This window comes from Corylus avellana, chromosome ca2, assembly GCF_901000735.1.
Source record: "Corylus avellana chromosome ca2, CavTom2PMs-1.0".
NCBI lineage: Eukaryota > Viridiplantae > Streptophyta > Magnoliopsida > Fagales > Betulaceae > Corylus > Corylus avellana.
Genome location: NC_081542.1, coordinates 30231950 through 30251851, shown reverse-complemented (window position 1 = coordinate 30251851; position 19902 = coordinate 30231950). Strand labels below are relative to the sequence as shown.

The window sequence follows — 19902 nt, the reverse complement described above, 5'->3', positions numbered from 1 at the left end:
TACCATCACTATTTATGCTACATGTGTTGTGTGTGATAAGCCACAGTCAAGAGTCAAGCAATGGACAAACATATATTGACAAAGAAGGCATATTAAAACTTCCAAACCATATGAAAGAAATTCATATCTTGTTAGGTTAGAAGTCAAACCTTACTAGGGCCTAGTCACCCTCATTCAATATTCTCCCCCTTAGTCTTATCACAAGGCTCAGAAACTACATCCGGAATTTTAATTATGGATGAGCCAGGCACAAAAAATTGACACAGTGAAAATTCCCTTTTTGGAATATTTTGGTACTTTGCACATTTCACTTTAGATTTTCTCTTTGAGAACGTGTCTTTCATAAAAATTAAAGTACAAGACATAAGGATTTGAACTGGAATTTATAGGTTCTAGGTTCAACCAACATTTGGTCAATTTTAACCCACAAAAAAAAAAATCCATCATATGCATATGGTTTGTTCAACATAACAAATTTGTCATGGATTGACATTCCTTCTTGAAGCTTAAGTGCATAGAGATAGCATAAATGAAATGTACTACAAAAACACATACTTGAATGGATCGATGACAGTTCATTATAAAGATAATCAACTCAAGCATGATAAGTGTATTCCATAGGTACATAAATTAAGAGGATTTCCAATTAAGCAATTAAAAAGCATTTAAAGCATATATCCATCTTACCATTTCAAACATCTTTGCAACACCAATTCCTTTCTCAAAAATTTATTAACACAAATAAACCACAAAGAAGGGCAACAAAGAAAAACAACATGTTTGAATTGAGATTACAACAGGCAATACATGAATGTTCTTTAGCATTAAACTTTCGTCACATCTTATAGGTCCCACTACAAAATAATGATTTGGTTTAATAACTACTTCTAGGTCTTCATACGACATTACACATTCATGAACACTTGATTAGCAAGTAGACAAAAATCTTGGTGGTCCGCACACAACATCTCATCTATAAACCTTCAAAAGATCATAACATACGAATTTCTTGAAAAGTCCTTTATGAATATGCCTCATAACAAGAATCTCAAAATAAACATGTATACACTCTTCACACAAAATGTGTAACAAAAAAAAAAATTATGCATAAACTAGAAAGCAAAAAAAAAAAAAATGCAAAGCAAAGAAAAACAGCATGCTCTAGGATTTTCAAAAATAAGCAAAACAACCATTCCTAGACATGTTATTTACTCACCTAAATTTAGGTCAGATCACTACCACTCCCCCTTAATGGGTGAATGGTATTAACCTTCTTAATCCAAACTTTCTTCATATTGGGGACAAATGTGCGACTCTTGTCCAAATCATTTAACTGGGTGATAACACCCCTTAGCATGTTGAATAATTCCTCATGACTATTCTTAGAACGAAAATAATCTCTTTTTGACTCATGATTATTCAACTGAAAACAATTAGGGCAAATATGCCCAATCTTACCACAGTGATAACATGTAGGAATGAACCTTTGAGAAGGTTGGTTTCTTGCAAGGTAAAAAAAGTTGGAGTTGCTTCTAGGTAAAAAGTGCTCAGCACGAGAGTACTTACCTTTCTTACCCTTCTTACCTCTTGAGGTCGCAGTGGTTGTTTTCTTCTTTTTCTTTAAGACTTCTTTTCCTATTCTTCTTGAGGAGTGAACAGCAACTAGCTTATCTTTATCCAATGGCTCTTCCAAGTTTTTTGTTTCAACAAAAACTTTCTTGGAAGAAGAAGCAAGGTTAGAGGAAGGAGCAATAATCTTGTCAAAATCAATCCCAGGTTTATCACAAGTAGATTTTTGGGTATGCAAAATTTTGTCAAGATTATCATTTGAGAATTTTTCCAATAAAGTTTTGGACTCCTTTAATTCATTCTCTAATGACTCAACTTTATTAGCAAGATCATGATTTTTCAGATTTCAATGTTTTATACAAATCAAGAGAATCACTCAATTCACCAATTAGCTCATATTTATCATGTTTAGCCTCTCTGAGTTTATTTAGATTCTTTGAATTAATAACTTGTAGCTCAGAGAATTTCACAAACAACAATTATAAGTCTCTTGAAGATCAATTTCATTATCAGAATCATAATCAGAATAATACTATTTATCAGAAGACATAATAGTTTCACAAAAAGTATTATCAACAATTTCGAAACAATCAAGAGTTTGGGACATCTAGAAAGTATATAGGATCACACTCAGGAATTTAATTCTTTGACAGAGTGAACCTGCTCTGATACCAATTCAAAAAACTAAATACGACTCCAAACGACACCTATTCAAATTGTTTAGGTGTTTCACAAAGAGTATACGGATAAGATCTAACCTAATAGTTAATATTCAACCAAACACAGATATGTAATGAACATTCAAGAACACAGATATTTGGTTACGAAGAGAAAACCATTTAGAGAACTGTCTAAATGTAAAACCTCTCCGGGGCAGCCAAACCTAGGAAATCAATCCACTATAAGAAGAATAAGGAATACAAGAAGGATTACAAAACCTTTGCAATTGATACTTCCTTGCACACGACAAGCGACCCACTTGACTTCTACCGCAGTAGACCTTTCCAGAACATCGAGCACAATTCTTCTATATGATTTCCTTTTACCGGAACCTTCCGATAGACTTATCAACAATAGATTTATCAAAGGGATAACTAAAACTCTAAGAAATTTAATTTAACGCTCACCACATATGATCTCTCTTAGCACAGCCTTTGACGAACTCTCTAGGGTGAAAATTCGTGCCTCTCTCTTCTATAATGATATATATATATATATATATACATCAAACCCTAGACCTGGGCCCACCAAAAACACTTTTTTGGGCATAAAAGGTACGGGGTGTCCGAAAAGGTTAATGGGCTGTCTGGACAAGGCCTTGCAGAGTAAAAATAGAGTTTTTGGAAAGCCTGTCCGGACAGCCTAGCATCGTGTCCGGACATGGCTTGCAGTGGGGAGAAAATAGCATTCCGGAAATGCTGTCCAGCCTTCATCAACAGCTCCAATCGATGGGCGTTTGTGGTCCGATTGAGCTGAAATTTTGCAGGGACGTTCATTACTCATGTATCTACATTATCTACGGTGGAGATTGGATTCTAAGCATTCTATATCAGTGTTTGAGCCCATAAACAGTAGCTTCTGCATTTTGGAACTGAATTAAGCCAACACAAGAACTAGCAATTAGCGTCAACTTCCAAAAGTTGACGTTGATACATGTTTATCAGCATTGACCGTAGGGTTGATGTTGATGCCTTTCTTATAAATGAAAATATTTAAAAAATTTAAATTTAAATTTAAATTAAAAAAAAAATTATAAAAGATGGTCAAAACCCCTAAAAACTCCTACAGTAAAATTAACAATTTATATTTATTTTACAAATGTCATGTTCTTCTACATGTGTTCGCACAATTACTTCATAAAAGGGGATGTAACTCTAAATAAGAGTAATCAAAAATCGCATCTTTGATTTCTTGAGGATTGATACCTCACATCTCCAAATTTTCTTGTTTCTTTATATATCTTTTTGACGTAAAAAGTTACTTCTTTTAAGCACTAATGGAGAAGAAAAGCATCAAACATTATAACAATAGAATTAATGGCTTCTTGGATTTTACAAACATGTAGTGTTTTTTTTTTTTTTTTTTTTCCTAGGGTAGTTAGAGTAATTTCATGAATATAATTGTTGTAATTTTGATTTTTTTAGGATTGATACCGAATGTCTCCGTATAGTTTTCATGACCTTTGTTTTTTAATTTAAAAGTAAATTTGACTTGTTTTGACAACCAACGGACAAAACAAAAAATCATCGGCTTGTATGCCGAGTTCCAAAGGAGTAAAAACTTATTATAAACTCAAATCAAACCATTACACATCAACGTCGACTCTAAAATCAACGTCCATGCCCTATTATATGCATCAACTTCCAAAAGTTGACGTTGATACAAGTTTATCTGCGTTGACCATAGGGTTGACGTTGATGCCTTTCTTATTAAAAAAACAAAAGAAAGGAGAAATCATAAAAGGTGGTCAAAACCCCTAGAAACTCCTACAATAAAATTAACAATTTATATTTATTTTACAAATGTCTTGTTTTTCTACAAGGGTTTGCACAATTACTTCATAAAAGGGGATGTAGCTCTAAGGAAGAGTAATCAAAAAGCGCATCTTTGATTTCTTGAGGATCGATACCTCACATCTCCAAATTTTCTTGTTTCTTTATATATCTTTTTGAAGTATAAAGTTACTTCTTTTAAGCACCAATGGAGAAGAAAAGCATCAATTACTATAAAAATATAATTAACGGCTTATAGGATTTTACAAACATGTAGTTTTTTTTTTTTTTTCCTTGGGTAGTTAAATTAATTTCATGAATATAATTGTTATAATTTTGATTTTTTTGAGGATTGATACTGGATGTCTCTGAATAGTTTTCTTGACATATTTTTTTTTTCAATTTAAAAGTAAATTTGACTTGTTTTTACAACCATTGGACAAAACAAAAAATCATCGGCTTGTATGCCGAGTAAAAATAAGAGCAAAAACTCTGTATAAACTAGAATCAAACAATAACACATCAACGTCAACTTTAAAATCAATATTGATGCCCTATTATCAGCGTCAACTTCCAAAAGTTCACATTGATACATGTTTATCAGCCTTGACCGTAGGGTTGACATTGATGCCTTTCTTATAACTGAAAATATTAAAAAAATAAAATAAAATAAAAATAAAAGAGAAGAAATCATAAAAAGTCGTCAAAACCCCTAGAAACTCCTACAATGAAATTAACAATTTATATTTACTTTACAAATGTCTTGTTTTTCTACATGGGTTCACACAATTACTTCATAAAACGGGATGTAGCTCTATGGTAGAGTAAATAGAAAATGCATATTTGATTTCTTGAGGATTAATACCTCACGTCTGCAAACTGTCTTCTTTCTTTATATATCTTTTTGATGTAAAAAGTTACTGCTTTGAAGCACCAACGGAGAATAAACGCATCAAACACTATTACAATAGAATTAACAGCTTCAAGGATTTTACAAACATCTACTTTTTTTTTTCCTTGGGTAGTTAAAGTGATTTCATCAATTTGGATATAGCTTTGTGGTTGGGTAGTTTGAATATAATTGTTATAATTTTGAATTTTTGAGGATTGATCCCTGATGTCAACAAATAGTTTTCTTAACTTATTTTTTTGCAATTGAAAAGTAAAGTTGACTTGTTTTGACAACCATTGGACAAAACAACAAATCATCGGCTTGTATGCCGAGTACAAAAGGAGCAAAAACTCTGTATAAACTAAAATCAAACAATAACACATCAACGCCGACTTTAAAATTAACGTTGATGCCCTATTATCAGAGTCAACTTCCAAAAGTTGACGTTGATACATGTTTATCAACGTTGATCGTAGGGTTGATGTTGATGCCTTTCTTATAAGTGAAAATATTTAAAAAAATAAAAAAAAAATAAAAAAAAAAAGAGTCGTCAAAACCCCTAGAAACTCCTACAATGAAATCAACTTTTTATATTTATTTTACAAATATCTTGTTTTTCTACATGGGTTCAGACAATTACTTCATAAAAGGGGATGTAGCTCTATGGTAGAGTAAATAGAAAATGCATATTTGATTTCTTGAGGATTGATACCTCACGTCTCCAAACTATCTTCTTTCTTTATATATCTTTCTGAGGTAAAAAGTTCTTGCTTTGAAGCACCAATGGAGAAGAAAAGCATCAAACACTATTAAAATAGAATTTAACGTCTTCAAGGATTTTACAAACATCTCCTTTTTTTTTTTTTTTCTCCTTGGGTAGTTAAAGTGATTGCATCAATTGGGATATAGCTTTGTGGTTGGGTAGTTTGAATATAATTGTTATAATTTTGAATTTTTGAGGATTGATCCCTAATGTCCACGAATAGTTTTCTTAACTTTTTTTTTTTCAATTGAAAGTAAAGTTGACTTGTTTTGACAACCATTGGACAAAACAATAAATTATCGGTTTGTATGCCGAGTACAAAATGAGCAAAAACTCTGTATAAACTCAAATCAAACAATAACACATCAACGCCAACGTTAAAATCAACATTGATGCCCTATTATGAGCGTTAACTTCCAAATGTTGACGTTGATACATATTTATCAACGTTGACTGTGGGGTTGACGTTGATGATCACTTTCTTATAAGTGAAAATATTAAAATATAAAATATAAAATTAAAATTTAAAAAAAAAAAAAAAAAAAAGGTTGTCACAACCCCTAGAAACTCGTACAATAAAATTAACAATTTGTATTTATTTTACAAATATCTTGTTCTTCTACATGGGTTCGCACAATTACTTCATAAAAGGGGATGTAGCTCTATGGTGGAGTAATTAGAAAATGCATATTTGATTTCTTGAGGATTGATACCTCATGTCTCCAAATTGTCTTCTTTCTTTATATATCTTTTTGATGTAAAAAGTTACTGCTTTTAAGTAACAATGCAAAAGAAAAGCATCAAACACTATAACAATAGAACTAACGGCTTCAAGGATTTTACAAACATCTAGTTTTTTTTTTTTTTTTTTCTTGGGTAGTTAAAGTGATTTCATGAATTGGGATATAGCTTTGTGGTAAGGTACTTTGAATATAATTGTTAAAATTTTGAATTTTTGAATTTTTGAAAATACAATAATGACTCCAAACTCACATAGAGGGGGGTGAATAGGTGTTTGCCAAATAAAATGCGGAATTAAAATTATAAGGCAAGAAACAATCAATCACCAATATATGTAATGCATTAAAGTAAATGAACACAAGTATTTTGGTGACGTTGAAGAGAATCTTACATTTCTGTAATAGTGTATTTCGATTGAGTTGGATTGATAATTACAAGTTTCTTTTGCTGAGTTATAATTTATCAAGTAAAGCTGTTGTACATAAAGATTTTCATTGATATTGTAGTACAAGATTTGAGATGAGGAAATAGAAATGGTTGTATATTTAGAATGAATCGATTTATGATGTCACTTTTAAGGTATATTAATGTAATGACGTTTTTGGGAGATATAAATTGTAGAATGTTGGTTCTATTTACTTTTACGGATTTATGATGGTGATAAGTTGATAATTATTAAAGCATCAAATTAATACTTCGTGTACATGATTTGGAATATTGAGATACTAAAGGAAATATAGGCAAATATGATTTTTACACTCTTTGATAAGATTGATTAAATCAGATCGAGGAAACCACTGTGATCCTACTAAGAAGATTATGATGTTTGAGATTTGAACAGTGATCACATGATTGTTTTAATATGATGTTTTAGGACTTGATTATAGAAATTGTAAATTTGATGAGTAATTCAATTGTGTACTATTGAGATTGATTAAAGAATAATTTTTGGAAAAGATATTGGGAGATAGGATTCTCAATGTAAACCGATGCAGGATTGCAGAAATCAAAACTTTAGATTGTGAATAAGATTTTCGCCGAAATGAAATTCCAATATGATAAAAGATAATAGTGAAGTGTAGGTCGCCGTTATACTAGGACGAAGTAGGAGAACGGAAACTATTTGGGCCAGAAATCATCCAAGATACTTGTGAGAAGATAACGGTAATAAAACAGAGATTAACAGCGGTTCAAAGTCAACAAAAGAGTTACGCTGACGTAAGAAGACGAGAGCTGGAATTTGATATCAGCCCAAAGGTATTCCTCAAGGTCACTCCTATGAAAGGAGTAATGAGATTCGGAAGAAAAGGAAAGTTGAGTCCTAAGCTTGTTGGTCCTTTTGAAATTCTCAAGAGAATTGGGACAGCAGCTTATCGTTTGGCACTACCACTAAACTTAAGCGAGATTCATGACGTATTTCGTATATCAATGCTGAGAAAATATGTTCCGGATGCAACACATGTTTTGGAAAGCGAGTCCCTTCAGATTCAACCCAACATAACTTATGAAGAGACACCGACAAGAATACTGGATAGAAAGAATCAAGTTCTTAGAAATAGATGTATCCCATTAGTGAAAGTTTTATGGAGCAATCACTCAGTAGATGAAGCTTCGTGGGAACTGGAAGAAAGCATGAGTGAAAAATACCCCCATCTGTTTGGGTAAGTTTCTAGTAAAAGTCTTAATTTATGGTTGAAGTACATAGGATAACATAGTTATGAAGAGTTATAAATAATTAATTTTTTTATTATTGATGGATATAATAGAATTTGAATTCGAGGATAAGTGATAATTGAAGTTTTAATTTCGAGGACGAAATTTCAATAAGGAAGGAAGATTGTAGCACCCGAGAAATATTTTTTTATGAAATATTAATAATATATGCTAGTCAATGATAATAATTGAGGGATTTATGGTGTTATATGAATTTACGGAGAGTGGTAATTAGGGAATGCTAACTTGTAGAATAGTAAATGGAAGGTAGAATAGTAAATGGAAGGTAGAATAGCAAATGGTAGGTAGAATACTATTTGTAAGGTAAAATAGTATATGGTAGGTAGAATAGTAAATGGAATGTAGGTAGAATAGTATTTGGTTTTTTTTTTTTCTATAAATAAAGCTCCTCCCCTTCACAAATCTACCACACCTTCCATCTCCATTCTCTGTCACACATTTTCATCTTCCTCTATCTTCTTGGTCTTTCTTCTTTCTAGGAGTGTTTACACAGAGCAGAAAGAAAAAGGGCAAGACTAAGGGCTGCAAGAAAGAAAATAAGATATTTTTCCTTCTTCCTCTTTCTTCTTTCTGAGAGTGTTTACACAAAGCAGAAAGAGAAAGGACTACAAGAAAGAAAACAAGATATTTTTCATTCTTCCGCTTTCTACTCGGTCTTTCTTCTTTCTGAGAGTGTTTACACAAAACAGAGAGAGAAAGGGCGAGACAAAGCATTGCAAGAAAGAAACAACACGAGAGAGAATGGATTTGAGAAATTAGATTCAAAAAAGTGACTAGTGGGGGTTAGTCAAATTGGAACAACTAGATTCTTCAGACTATTTTTAGTTTCAGACTAGACGTAAGAAAATTCACTACCCCTTCTAAATTATCATGTCATGCTATTTATGCATTCTTGTTTCAAACTGTAAATATTCATTTTATCTACATATTATGGAGTTATGTTCAATGCATGACAAATTTGAGAAAAATAATTTTGTGAAAAAGATGATGATTATAAGAAATAAGAATAATGATAAACCCTCCTACATGTTGCCCTAAAATAAATCAAGAGAAGTACAACAAATGAGATAAATGTTTTTAAAATGAGGACACATGTATGGAGGAGAGTATTTTTGGCCCCAAGATAAGTGAGAATGAGAGGAGTTTTGTACTGATACTCGGATGGAAGCGAAACCACTGAAGGAGGCTCTGCAAGAAGGTGGTTCCATCAACACACCGCTAAGTGCACCAATAGAGTTAATTGGCGGTGGGGCATGGCTGTGACTGCAGTTCAATGCCATGGTCGAAAGGGACCTGCAACCCTCGTACACAGAGGTAACAGTGTACATAGGCCCTATTATAAGATAATGACTAAAGATAATTAAATTGATGATTTATGATGATAATTTATGATGATGATTTATTGCTAGATGTAACAGTATGTATATACTACGAGAGATGCAACCATACTTATATATATATTGTTATGGCTGGTTGTATATATAGTTTATGTGCTTTATAACTTCAAAACTAGGAGCATGTATATATATTATTATACTGTTCCGATTTTCAAAACTGGGGACAAGAAGTAAAACTATTTATGATTGTGGATTTTGCTTACTAGGCCCATTTGGGCTCATTCAGTTTTATTTCTTATTCTCAAGTAATGAGCAAGCTAGAATATGAGGTTGGAATGGGGGTGGGAATAATTATTAATTTATTAATATTATATTTTTCACATTAATTGTGTAATAAATTATTATAAGAAATGTCATCATGATTTGACTTTCCATAACTAAAGTACTCTTTCTAAATTCCACGAGTTATTATATTCTTATGATATATTCATCGTATTCTTGTATTAAAGTACTATGATAAACCTTATAGATCTTTGCAATATTATTTTTAATAAAGAAAGAAAAAGTAATAAACATGTTCCCTATTGGGTCGGGGGTGTTACATTCTTAACAGGTCAATGTTCCCTTAAAACAAAGCCTTAAACCAAGAGCCCCAAACCTTCTTCAAATAATCCAAACCCCTTGAGAACTTTTTGAAGAAAAAGCCCCAAACTACCCTCACTGAGCAAGCGCTCGCCCTGGGGACCACACGAGCGCTCGCTTGGAAATCACGCTACCCTCATGTGATCGTACCTCTGAGCACTTTTGGCTTTTGTGAATAGTACACGATAACTCACATGAACAATACACGAACACTCGTTGACCAATTTTTAGACCCTTGGTTAATACCCGAAACGCACACCTGAAAAGCATTTTGCCTCGTTGTGAACAGTACATGAGTGCTCGCACATGGACCACACAAGCGCTCACCCCTTTCATCAGAATTCCCTTTTTGCCCTCAACTTCCTTCTCCTATAAATACCCCCATATCCCACTCGACCCAGCCCTCAATTTTGTGTGTGAAGCCTCAAGAAAACCTTGCTACTTTGTTGATTGAGTGTGTGTGAGTTTTGTGAGTAACCTTGGAGAAGGGAGAAGCACTCTTGGGAGACCTACTTGTTGAGATAATCACTACACCCACTTTCTATTTTATTGTTAAGCTTCTTTATTTACAAAGGCATAGATATCAATACCTAGGAGAAATACGTCTTCATAAAGTTATGATCACTCTTTTCAATGTTTCAAGTCTTTAAGCGTTATAGCAAGCCTTTGCACTATGTCCTTGTTTAACAAGACTTAGTTCAAAAAGTGTTTCCAAACCACCCTTAAAGACTCTTGTAATATGTTTTGTGCCTGGAACAAACCTATTTCTTATAAGCAAAGAAGTGTTTTTGAAAGTTCTTTAACGCCTCCTAAATTCTTGTGTTTTACATGCTTTACTAAGAGCTTAGGAAGTAGGAACCAACCCATAGCTTTAGATAGAAGCATAGACATATTTTTAAGGTTTTCTAGAACGCTTGCCCTAGGGAATGAGCGTTCGCCCAAAGAGCAAAACACCTGTTCCCTTAACCCCAAATGTGTGATACCAGGTTTTAGCAACCCTTTTCATTAGATGGGTCCTCATAAAGTTCTCTAATGCTACTTATGACGACGAATCATGTTTTGTTATAGTAGGGATTCGTGATGCTGGAGGACTTAAGCGAGCATACGAGGTAAGTAAACACTTACGAACACTTTCCTTAAAAACGTGAGATATGTCAGTTGATTGACTACGCGTATGATATGAGCATGTCTACTTTTTGTAATAACTTGGTAACTGTTTAATAACTTGTTGATAAGATGCATTGTATGACATGGTACACTGGTACGTGCGGTATAATGGCCATGGGCTTACTATATAGACTTGATTTTATGGTCAAACGTGTGTGTGATATATGGGTCTTGGATCCAATAGTTATTTCGTGACCGGCGTAGCCTTCACGAGCGGTCACTACGGGACATACATCATTAATAGTATGGGCCACCTGAGGTTGGACACAATCGGGTTACTAGTGTTATGGACGGAAGTGTACAATATCCAAGGCACCGAAATTGTATTACAGGTCCCTCAGGACAGTGCCAACCCTTCCGAGAAGGGGTAATATCACGGGTATACCATACATGATAGTTACAACTTATAAAGCATTAGTTTTTCTGCATTAAAACACTTAGGCGATTGCCACGGGGAGTACGCCACCCTTTATCAAACCAAACAATATTTTCAAGGTGTACTAACGGAGAAAACACCTCTTTTAAATGTTTACCAAAAATTGCGCATTTATTTCTGTTTAATAATAATGAGCTCATATCATCCCCTAACGTGAGGTTTACTTACTAAGTCATTAGACTTACGCGGTTATTACTCTTATTAGTAGCTTGTTCCTAGAATCCAAGATTTGCATGCTTGCTGCTTCAAGCTATACTTTAAGATCTTCATATCATTACCAAGTTTGCCTTACATTGTTATTAGTTGCTCCATGTATTAAATTTCGAGGATTGTACTTGTACCATAATGACCTATAGACCACTCAAATTTGTTTCACCTTCTTATGCACTAACTCTGATAGTCTTTAGAGGGGTGTTACCCCATTTAACCACCAGTTGGTTAAACTGGGGTAATTGCCAGTAACCCTGTCTGGCTGCCTAAGGTCAATTTTGGGGGCGTTACACTATGGTATCAGAGCATACGGTCTTGCCAACACTGTGGTAGCAGCCTCCTTGATTGCTTAGTGTTATGGGCACTTGATCCTACTTTACATTTAGATGCGCAATGGATGCCGACACTAGGCAACTGTTCGAGAACAGCCAAACAGCGGCAAAATGGAAGCGTCGCAGCATATCAGTGGTACAGGATTTTTTCCCTGTCCCTGGATGATATAATCCCTACTATACCTCGGGAAGGAAGCGGGAGATGCACAAACACATGACTCAGATCGCGGACGAGAACACCGAGATGAAGCAATAAGAGATCCAACTGCGAGTTGGGTCTGATAAACAGAAGGCCGCTTTCCTCTCCAGCATTGACAAGGACTATGAAGCGTTGGTCAAGGACGAAACAGACCAGTCAGTAGAGTCGACCGGGGAATGCTAGACTTAGAAGTTGGGTAGCTTTTGGATAGACAGTTATGAGGTAGTTAGGCTACACGCTATTCTTAGCAGTACAGTGGTTAGGCTACGCACCATACTTAGCAGTACGTTTTGTATTAGATGCTCATGTGTTTCCCAAAATGAATTTCGAAAAGAAAATGAATTTCACTCGTACCTTAGATTTCATAAAATCGATTTTCGAATCAATCTCAACTAGCCTTGTTTTGATACCCCCAATTGTTTTAAGAAAATACATTACCTTTGAACTGCTGGTTTCAAAAAAAAAAACAACAACATTTTTTTTAGGCCTCAGGCCGAGCACTCGCCCAAAGCCCCAAGCGTTCTCTTTTAAGAAGATGGCTGAGTGCCCTTTAAACCCATTTCAGACCCATTTTCTTTAGTTTTCTTTCAAACCAAACACTTCCAAGGTGATTTTTGGCTGTATTTCCTTGAGTTTTAAGTTCCAATTCCATCTTTTAAACGAGGTATGTGATTCTAACCGTTTTAAATTCGAAATTTCCAATTTTGCGATTTTAGGGTTTTCAAATTGGGTTTGCATATTTCTTTGATTTTTGGGTTAGGATTGAGCATCTAGACGTTTGCTTGTTGTGTTAGATTAGTTGTGGTTGTGTTGAAATTCCTTTCCTCTCCCGAATCACTACCCATCCTTATTTGGGGATTTTTGCCCTAAATCCAAAATCCCTATGTATTCTTGACCCCACCATGCAATCGATGCATAGGTTGCGACTCAAATGCCCCTAAGATGACCAATGAACAAAACCCACTCACTCCATTGATCGATTTTGACCAACCCTAAACCCTAACCCTTTGGATTTAGGATTTTTGCCCTAGATCCGAAATTCTAGGTTTTGGTGGTCTCACTTGAGCCCCATGACCAATTGGGCTTCAACCCCATTAATCAAAGGCCAATTGGATATTGGACCTTTTGCCCGAATCTGAAAATGACCAAAATACCCCTCGCCCTTAAATTGGGTATTTTTTCGCCTAATTTGGGGACATCCCAATTTTGTTAAAGTGTCGAGCCTACCTATTGAATTGAGCCTCAACCTTTTTTTTTTTTTTTATCGAAAGCCTAACCTATGGATCTATTCATTTGAATTTTGGCATTTTGTCCAAACCCAAAAATCACCAAAAATGTCCTTAGCCCTAAAACTCTGACTTTCATACCTTGGTAACCTTGCATCTTGAGGTCGCCACTGTGAAGACTTGCCCTTGGGGCAGTACCAACACCTCGAGCCATCGACCTTAATCCAAATGAATTTCGGTGTTTTGTTCGAATTCAAAAATTACTAAAATACCCCTGATACCTAAATCCTAATTTATATAATTACCCAATCACCCCGGAATCCTCGCATCTTGAGAACACCGTTATATTAGACTACCCCAAGGGTGTCACCATTCGTTTCGATGCTATCCACTTTTAATACCAAATTTACCCAAACATCCTCAAAGCCTAGACCTAAAATTTCCATAACTTATCAAGTACCTCGGTGCCCTCGCATTTTGAGGTCACAATTAAGGTTGCACTTAGAATTGATAGTGATGGTTTTTGGCACGAATAAGAGCAAGCACGGAAGCTTCATCTTCTTCCTACCCAACCTAATTCCGTAAGACCCGGGCCCAGCTCCAGAAGGCCTAGGATCCTGACTCCGACTCTGATTTTGAGATAGAGGAGGCGGAGGAGGAAGCCATGACAGACGAGTCTCCAGCTCACAACTATGATCAGAATGTTTCGGCTAAGGCCAGTACCGGCACCAATAGCTGCGACGCCCAACTTTCTTACGACCGCACACGCTTTAGGGTTGCCAAGGCGGAGCACCGATACAACGCTTTCTACAACAGTCGCAACATCATCGTTGAGAAAGGAATGATTGTGCCCGACGTGGGCAACCACGCCCTAAGGATAAGGGTTGCGCTCGACACGCAGGGATGGTTGCCGATGATGGAGGATCACCAACCAGCTGCAATCTAGATAGTTCGCAAGTTCTACATGTGGTTGACTGACCACGCATTTGATATGAGCATGTCTACTTTTTATAATAACTTTGTAACTGTTTAATAACTTGTTGCTAAGATGCATTGTATGACATGGTACACCGATATGTGTGGTATAATGGCCATGGGCTTACTATATAGACTTGATTTTATAGTCAAACGTATGTGTGATATATGGGTCTTGGATCCAATGGTTGTTTCGTGACCGGGGCAACCTTAACGGGCGGTCACTATAGGATGTACATCATGAGTAGTGTGGGCCAGCCGAGATCGGACTCAGTTGGGCTGCTAGTATTATGGACGGTAGCGTACAATATCTGGGGCACCGGTATTGTATTACAGGTCCCTCGGGACAGCACCAACCCTGCTAAGAATGGGTAATATCTTGGGTAGACCATACATGATAGTTACGACCTATAAAGCATTAGTTTTTTTGCATTAAAACACTTAGGTGATTGCCACCTCCCGTACACCACCATTTATCAAACCAAACGATATTTTCATGGTGTATTAGAAAAACCTATATATGACTCCAAACGACACCTACAAGGGGGTTGACTAGGTGTATGCAAACAATACGCGGAATTAAAAATTAAACAATCATACAACAAAAATATGTAAAACAATAAATCACAGAGACACAAATATTTTGGTTACGAAGAGGAAACCATTTAAAGAACTCTCTAAAATATAAAACCACTCCGGGGCAGCCAAACCTAGGAAATCAACTAAATCAGCAAACGAATAAGGATTACAAGAAGTTCACACTTATAAAACCTTTGAAGTTGACACTCTCTTGTATAAGACAAGCAACCCACTTGACTTCTACCACAATAGCCCATTTCAAAACATCTGGCACAATCCTTCTATCTGATCTCCTTTACCAGAACTCCGATAGACTTTGGTTGTTTGTGATCTGTGATGAAAACACAACCTTTAACTCCAAAAGAGACTAACTCTAACGCTCAATATCTTAAACGCTCTCTTAGAACATGGAATTCTTACGTGGAATTCCTTACAATTTTGTGCATAACAGCTCTCTATATATAGACTACAAGAAAACCAAGTACTACTTGAAATGGGAAGAAAAACTAGTTCTAGTTGGAATAGGATTCGTCCAGATTTTTGTCCTTATCTTGTGGGACGATTTTGACGTAGCTAACTTCCGAATTATGAAAATATTATTTCACAAAGATTTGTATAATTTTGTGTTAGCTTTCTATTGCCACTGGTTTCACCACAATCGGATTCTTGAACCGAAAGTTAATGTCCAAATACTGAGACATGTGCAGGATCAAAATTTAATCAAATCCAATTTTATCTCTAATTAAAGAATTCCGATTTGATTAAACTTAACCACATCATATAGGTCTTCTATTATGATTGGTTAAGCTTAACCACATCTTTTAGGTCTTCTCTTGAAACAACATCTTGTATGTATGCACTGCAAACGGGATTGCAGATGAATGTATTTTGTCACTGAATTTGACAAATCAAAACCCAACATGAGACAACACCTCTTTTAAATGTTTACCAAAAATTGCAGGTTTATTTCTGTTTAATAATAATGAGCTCATGTCATGCCCTAACGTGAGGTTTACTTACTAAGTCATTAGACTTACGCGATTATTACTTTTATAATGAGCTTGTTCCCAGAATGCAGGATTTGCATGGTTGCTGCTTCAGGCTTCACTTTAAGATCTTCATATCATTACCAGATTTGCCTTACATTTTTATTAGTTGCATGAACAAATTTCAACTGATAAGCATTGGGGTTGATCTTCTTCACAATTTCTACTAGACCAATCTTGCTGGCCGCCAGCTTATTGTACTCCCCAACAGGAAATCTACCCTTGGTTAGGACTGCCCACACAAAGTCACTCTCTTCAAACTCTAGGGCACATTGCTTCTTGTACGCATCCGCTTTGTACTTTGCCATCGACTCCTGCAGATTCTTGATGGTCAGCTTGTGGCCCGCTTGTATTTGGGCAATAAGATCTACCGCTTTGGTGTGTGTTCTCTTCAAATCGAGGAGAGGCGCTAAATTCAGCCGTGCATGAGGATTACTTCCATAGATGATGGTAAATGGACTAAGGCCGGTGCTCCGATTAGTTGACCGATTGTAGGTGAACGCCTTGGTACAACTGTTGATCCCATGACTTAAGGTTCACCCCCACCAAGCTCCGAAGCAATGCCCTCAAGGACCGATTGACGACCTCCGTTTGCCCGTCGGTCTTCGGATGATAGGTGCTACTAAAATGGAGCCTCATGTGAGACGGTTGCCACAAGCAGTGCCAAAAGTGGCTAAGGAATCGCGTGTCGTGATCTGAGACTATGGACAATGGTAAGCCATGGAGTCGATAGACCTCTCTGAAGTACAATTGTGCCACACTCACGGCATCGACGGTCTTCTTACATGCAATGAAATGAACCATCTTAGAGAATCGATCAACTACTACAAAGATGGAATCTTTACCCTTTTGGGTTCGAGGTAAACCCAACACGAAGTCCATGCTCACGTTGGGCCATGGGCCCTCCGGAATGGGAAGCGGCATATATAATCCGGCATTAGTAGCCGTCCCTTGGATACTTGGCACACTCTGCAACATCGCACAAACTTCTCCACCTCCTTCCTCATGCTCAGCCAATAAAACTGTTCCACCACTAGTTGAATCGTTTTGTCTCACCCCATGTGTCCTTCATTATGGCGCTCTTGGATAATCTTCAACCGTAGGCTGCAGTTAGGGATGCATAATTGAGTACCCTTGAATAGGAACCCATTATGCAGCCCAAAGTCTCCCCTCACTCCCAAGGATACATCCCCAAGGATACATCACCAACAATAGGACCAAAGAGAGGATTAGTAGATAAATAATCTTTTAAGAATTCAAAACCAAGTACCTCACTTTTCATGGTGGTCAAGAGTGTCGACTTCCATCTAAGGGCGTCGGTGACCTTGTTCAAAGCTCCCGACTTGTGCTTAATGGTGAAGGAAAATTGTTGTACATACACAGCCCACTTCACATGCTGAGAGGAGAGTTTATCTTGACTATTGAGGTGCTTCAAAGCCTCATGGTCCGAGTATAAGATAAAGTCATTGTAGGCTAGGTAAAAGCTTCAATTCCTTAATGATTGCACCAATGCATAAAAGTCCACATCATAGGTGCTATAGTTGAGCCTTGAACCACTCAAATTTTTGCTAAAGAATGCCACCGGTTTCCCCCCTTGACTTAGCACCGCTCCAATGCCGACCTTGGAAGCGTCACAATGCAACTCAAATGGCAACTCAAAATTTGGGAGAACAAGCAATGGGGCCATCGTCCACTTGACTTTGATCAACTCGAAGGCTTCTGTAGCCGCCTCACTCCAAGAGAACCTTCCCACGTTCATGCACTCCATGACAGGCGCCATGATGGTGCTAAAGTCATGGATGAAATGCCTATAAAATGAAACCAACCCATGGAAGCCTCTAACCTCGTGTAGTGTAGTGGGGATGGGCCAATCCCTAACAGCTACCACCTTTGACTCATCCACCGCCAATCCGTCCTTGGACACCACATAGCCAAGGAAAAGAATTGAATTTGTCATGAATGAATACTTTGCGGGCGATGCGAAGAACTTCTCCTTCCGTAACACAAGAAGTACTTCCCTCACGTGTTGAAGGTGTGTCTCTCTATCAGGGCTATTAATGAGGATGTCATCAAAGTATACCACTATGAACTTCCCAATGAAAGGCCAAAATGCTTGATTCATTACCCACATGAAGGTGATAGGAGCATTAGATAGCCCGAATGGCATTGCCAACCATTCATAGAGTCCCTCATGCATCTTAAACACCGTCTTCCATTCATCACTTGGCCGCACCCAAATTTGATGATACCTACTCTTTAGGTCAAGTTTTGTAAATATTGTTGCCCTGCCCAACTGATCCAACAAATCATCCAACCGAGGAATAGGAAATCTGTACCTCATAGTGATCTTATTGATGGCTCGACTATCCACGCACATCCTCTATGTGCCATCCTTCTTGGGAGTGAGCAAAGCTAGTATTGCACATGGACTCAAACTCTCTCGAATATGCCCCTTGGCCAATAACCCCTCCACTTGTCGCCTCAATTCTTCATGTTCTTTGGGGCTCATGTGGTAGTGTGGTCGATTAGGTAGACTGGGCACTAAGTCAATTTGATGTTGAATGTCACGAAGAGGGGGAAGCTCTTCGAGTAACTCCACTGGAAACACATCGGCGAACTCTTCCACTAATCCCTTGGCCGCTTCTGGCACCGCTTCCAAGGTGTCGTCCTCCTTGCCCAACAACACATACACAACCTTCGATGCCAACATCTCGGTGATAAATTCCCGCTTTGTCAAGAGGGATTGAGAGTGGCCTGCCCCCTTTGCGGGTTTAGGTCCGTCCCCCAAGCTTGGTAGGAGTGTCAGTTTCACGTTGTCTACCATGAAGCTATATGTGTTCTTTCTTCCATCATGGTGAGCACTCCAGTCATATTGCCACGGTCTCCCTAACAACAAGTGGCATGCATCCATGGCCACCACATCACACCATGCCTTATCCTTGTATTTGGACCCAATTGAAAAAGATACGAGGAAACGCTTAGATACTATTACCTCGATGCCCTTTTTGATCCACTCCAAACTGTAGGAGGTGGGGTGTCGCTCCGTCTCTAGAGCCAACTTTCGTACTACGTCTTCCGCCATGACGTTTTCGCAACAACCCGAATCAATAATGAGTTTGCAGACCTTGCCCCAATAGTGCATGTCGAGTGAAAAAGATTGTGGCGCTGCTCATCCTCACCTTCCGCTTTCTGGCGTGTAAAGCACACCCTCCTAACCATCAAGAGAGGACCATGATCCCCATTGACAAACTCCTCATCAACCTCTCCGTCGCGGTCATAAATTGCCTCTTGTTCTTCTCCATCGCCTTGCTCATCTAAGGCTTCCCCCGAGTCAACAAATAGGCCCTTACCATACTTCTCTTCCTTGCAACAATCTGTCATCCGGTGGCCCGGTTCACGACATCAAAAGCACTTGGGACCGGTAGTAGCCCTGATTTGGCTTGATTGCCCACGGTTATGGGGACTCTATTTTGGCCGGCTGGTTGAGTGGTACCCCAAGTTGTGAACGGACCACACGATCGGTTGTAGCTCCCACTATTTCCATGACCAAACATGCCTAAGG

General features: G+C 37.3%; 1 protein-coding gene across 1 annotated transcript; it reads right to left on the bottom strand.

Moving 5' to 3' along the window:
• Nucleotides 1-18720: 18720 nt before the first annotated feature.
• Nucleotides 18721-19721, bottom strand: LOC132169560 (uncharacterized). Its single transcript, XM_059580580.1, has 2 exons — nt 19465-19721; nt 18721-19360 (listed from the first exon to the last, which is right to left on the bottom strand). The coding sequence occupies exons 1-2, from the start codon at nt 19719-19721 to the stop codon at nt 18721-18723; spliced, it is 897 nt and encodes a 298-aa protein (XP_059436563.1).
• Nucleotides 19722-19902: the final 181 nt, after the last annotated feature.

Bases quoted from the DNA above. Each gene is read 5' to 3' on its own strand.
- LOC132169560 (XM_059580580.1), bottom strand. From the start codon at position 19,721: ATGACAGATTGTTGCAAGGAAGAGAAGTATGGTAAGGGCCTATTTGTT. The intron at 19,361-19,464 runs GTCTGCAAACTC...CACCTCCTACAG, and splicing joins ACATGCACTATTGGGGCAAG to TTTGGAGTGGATCAAAAAGG.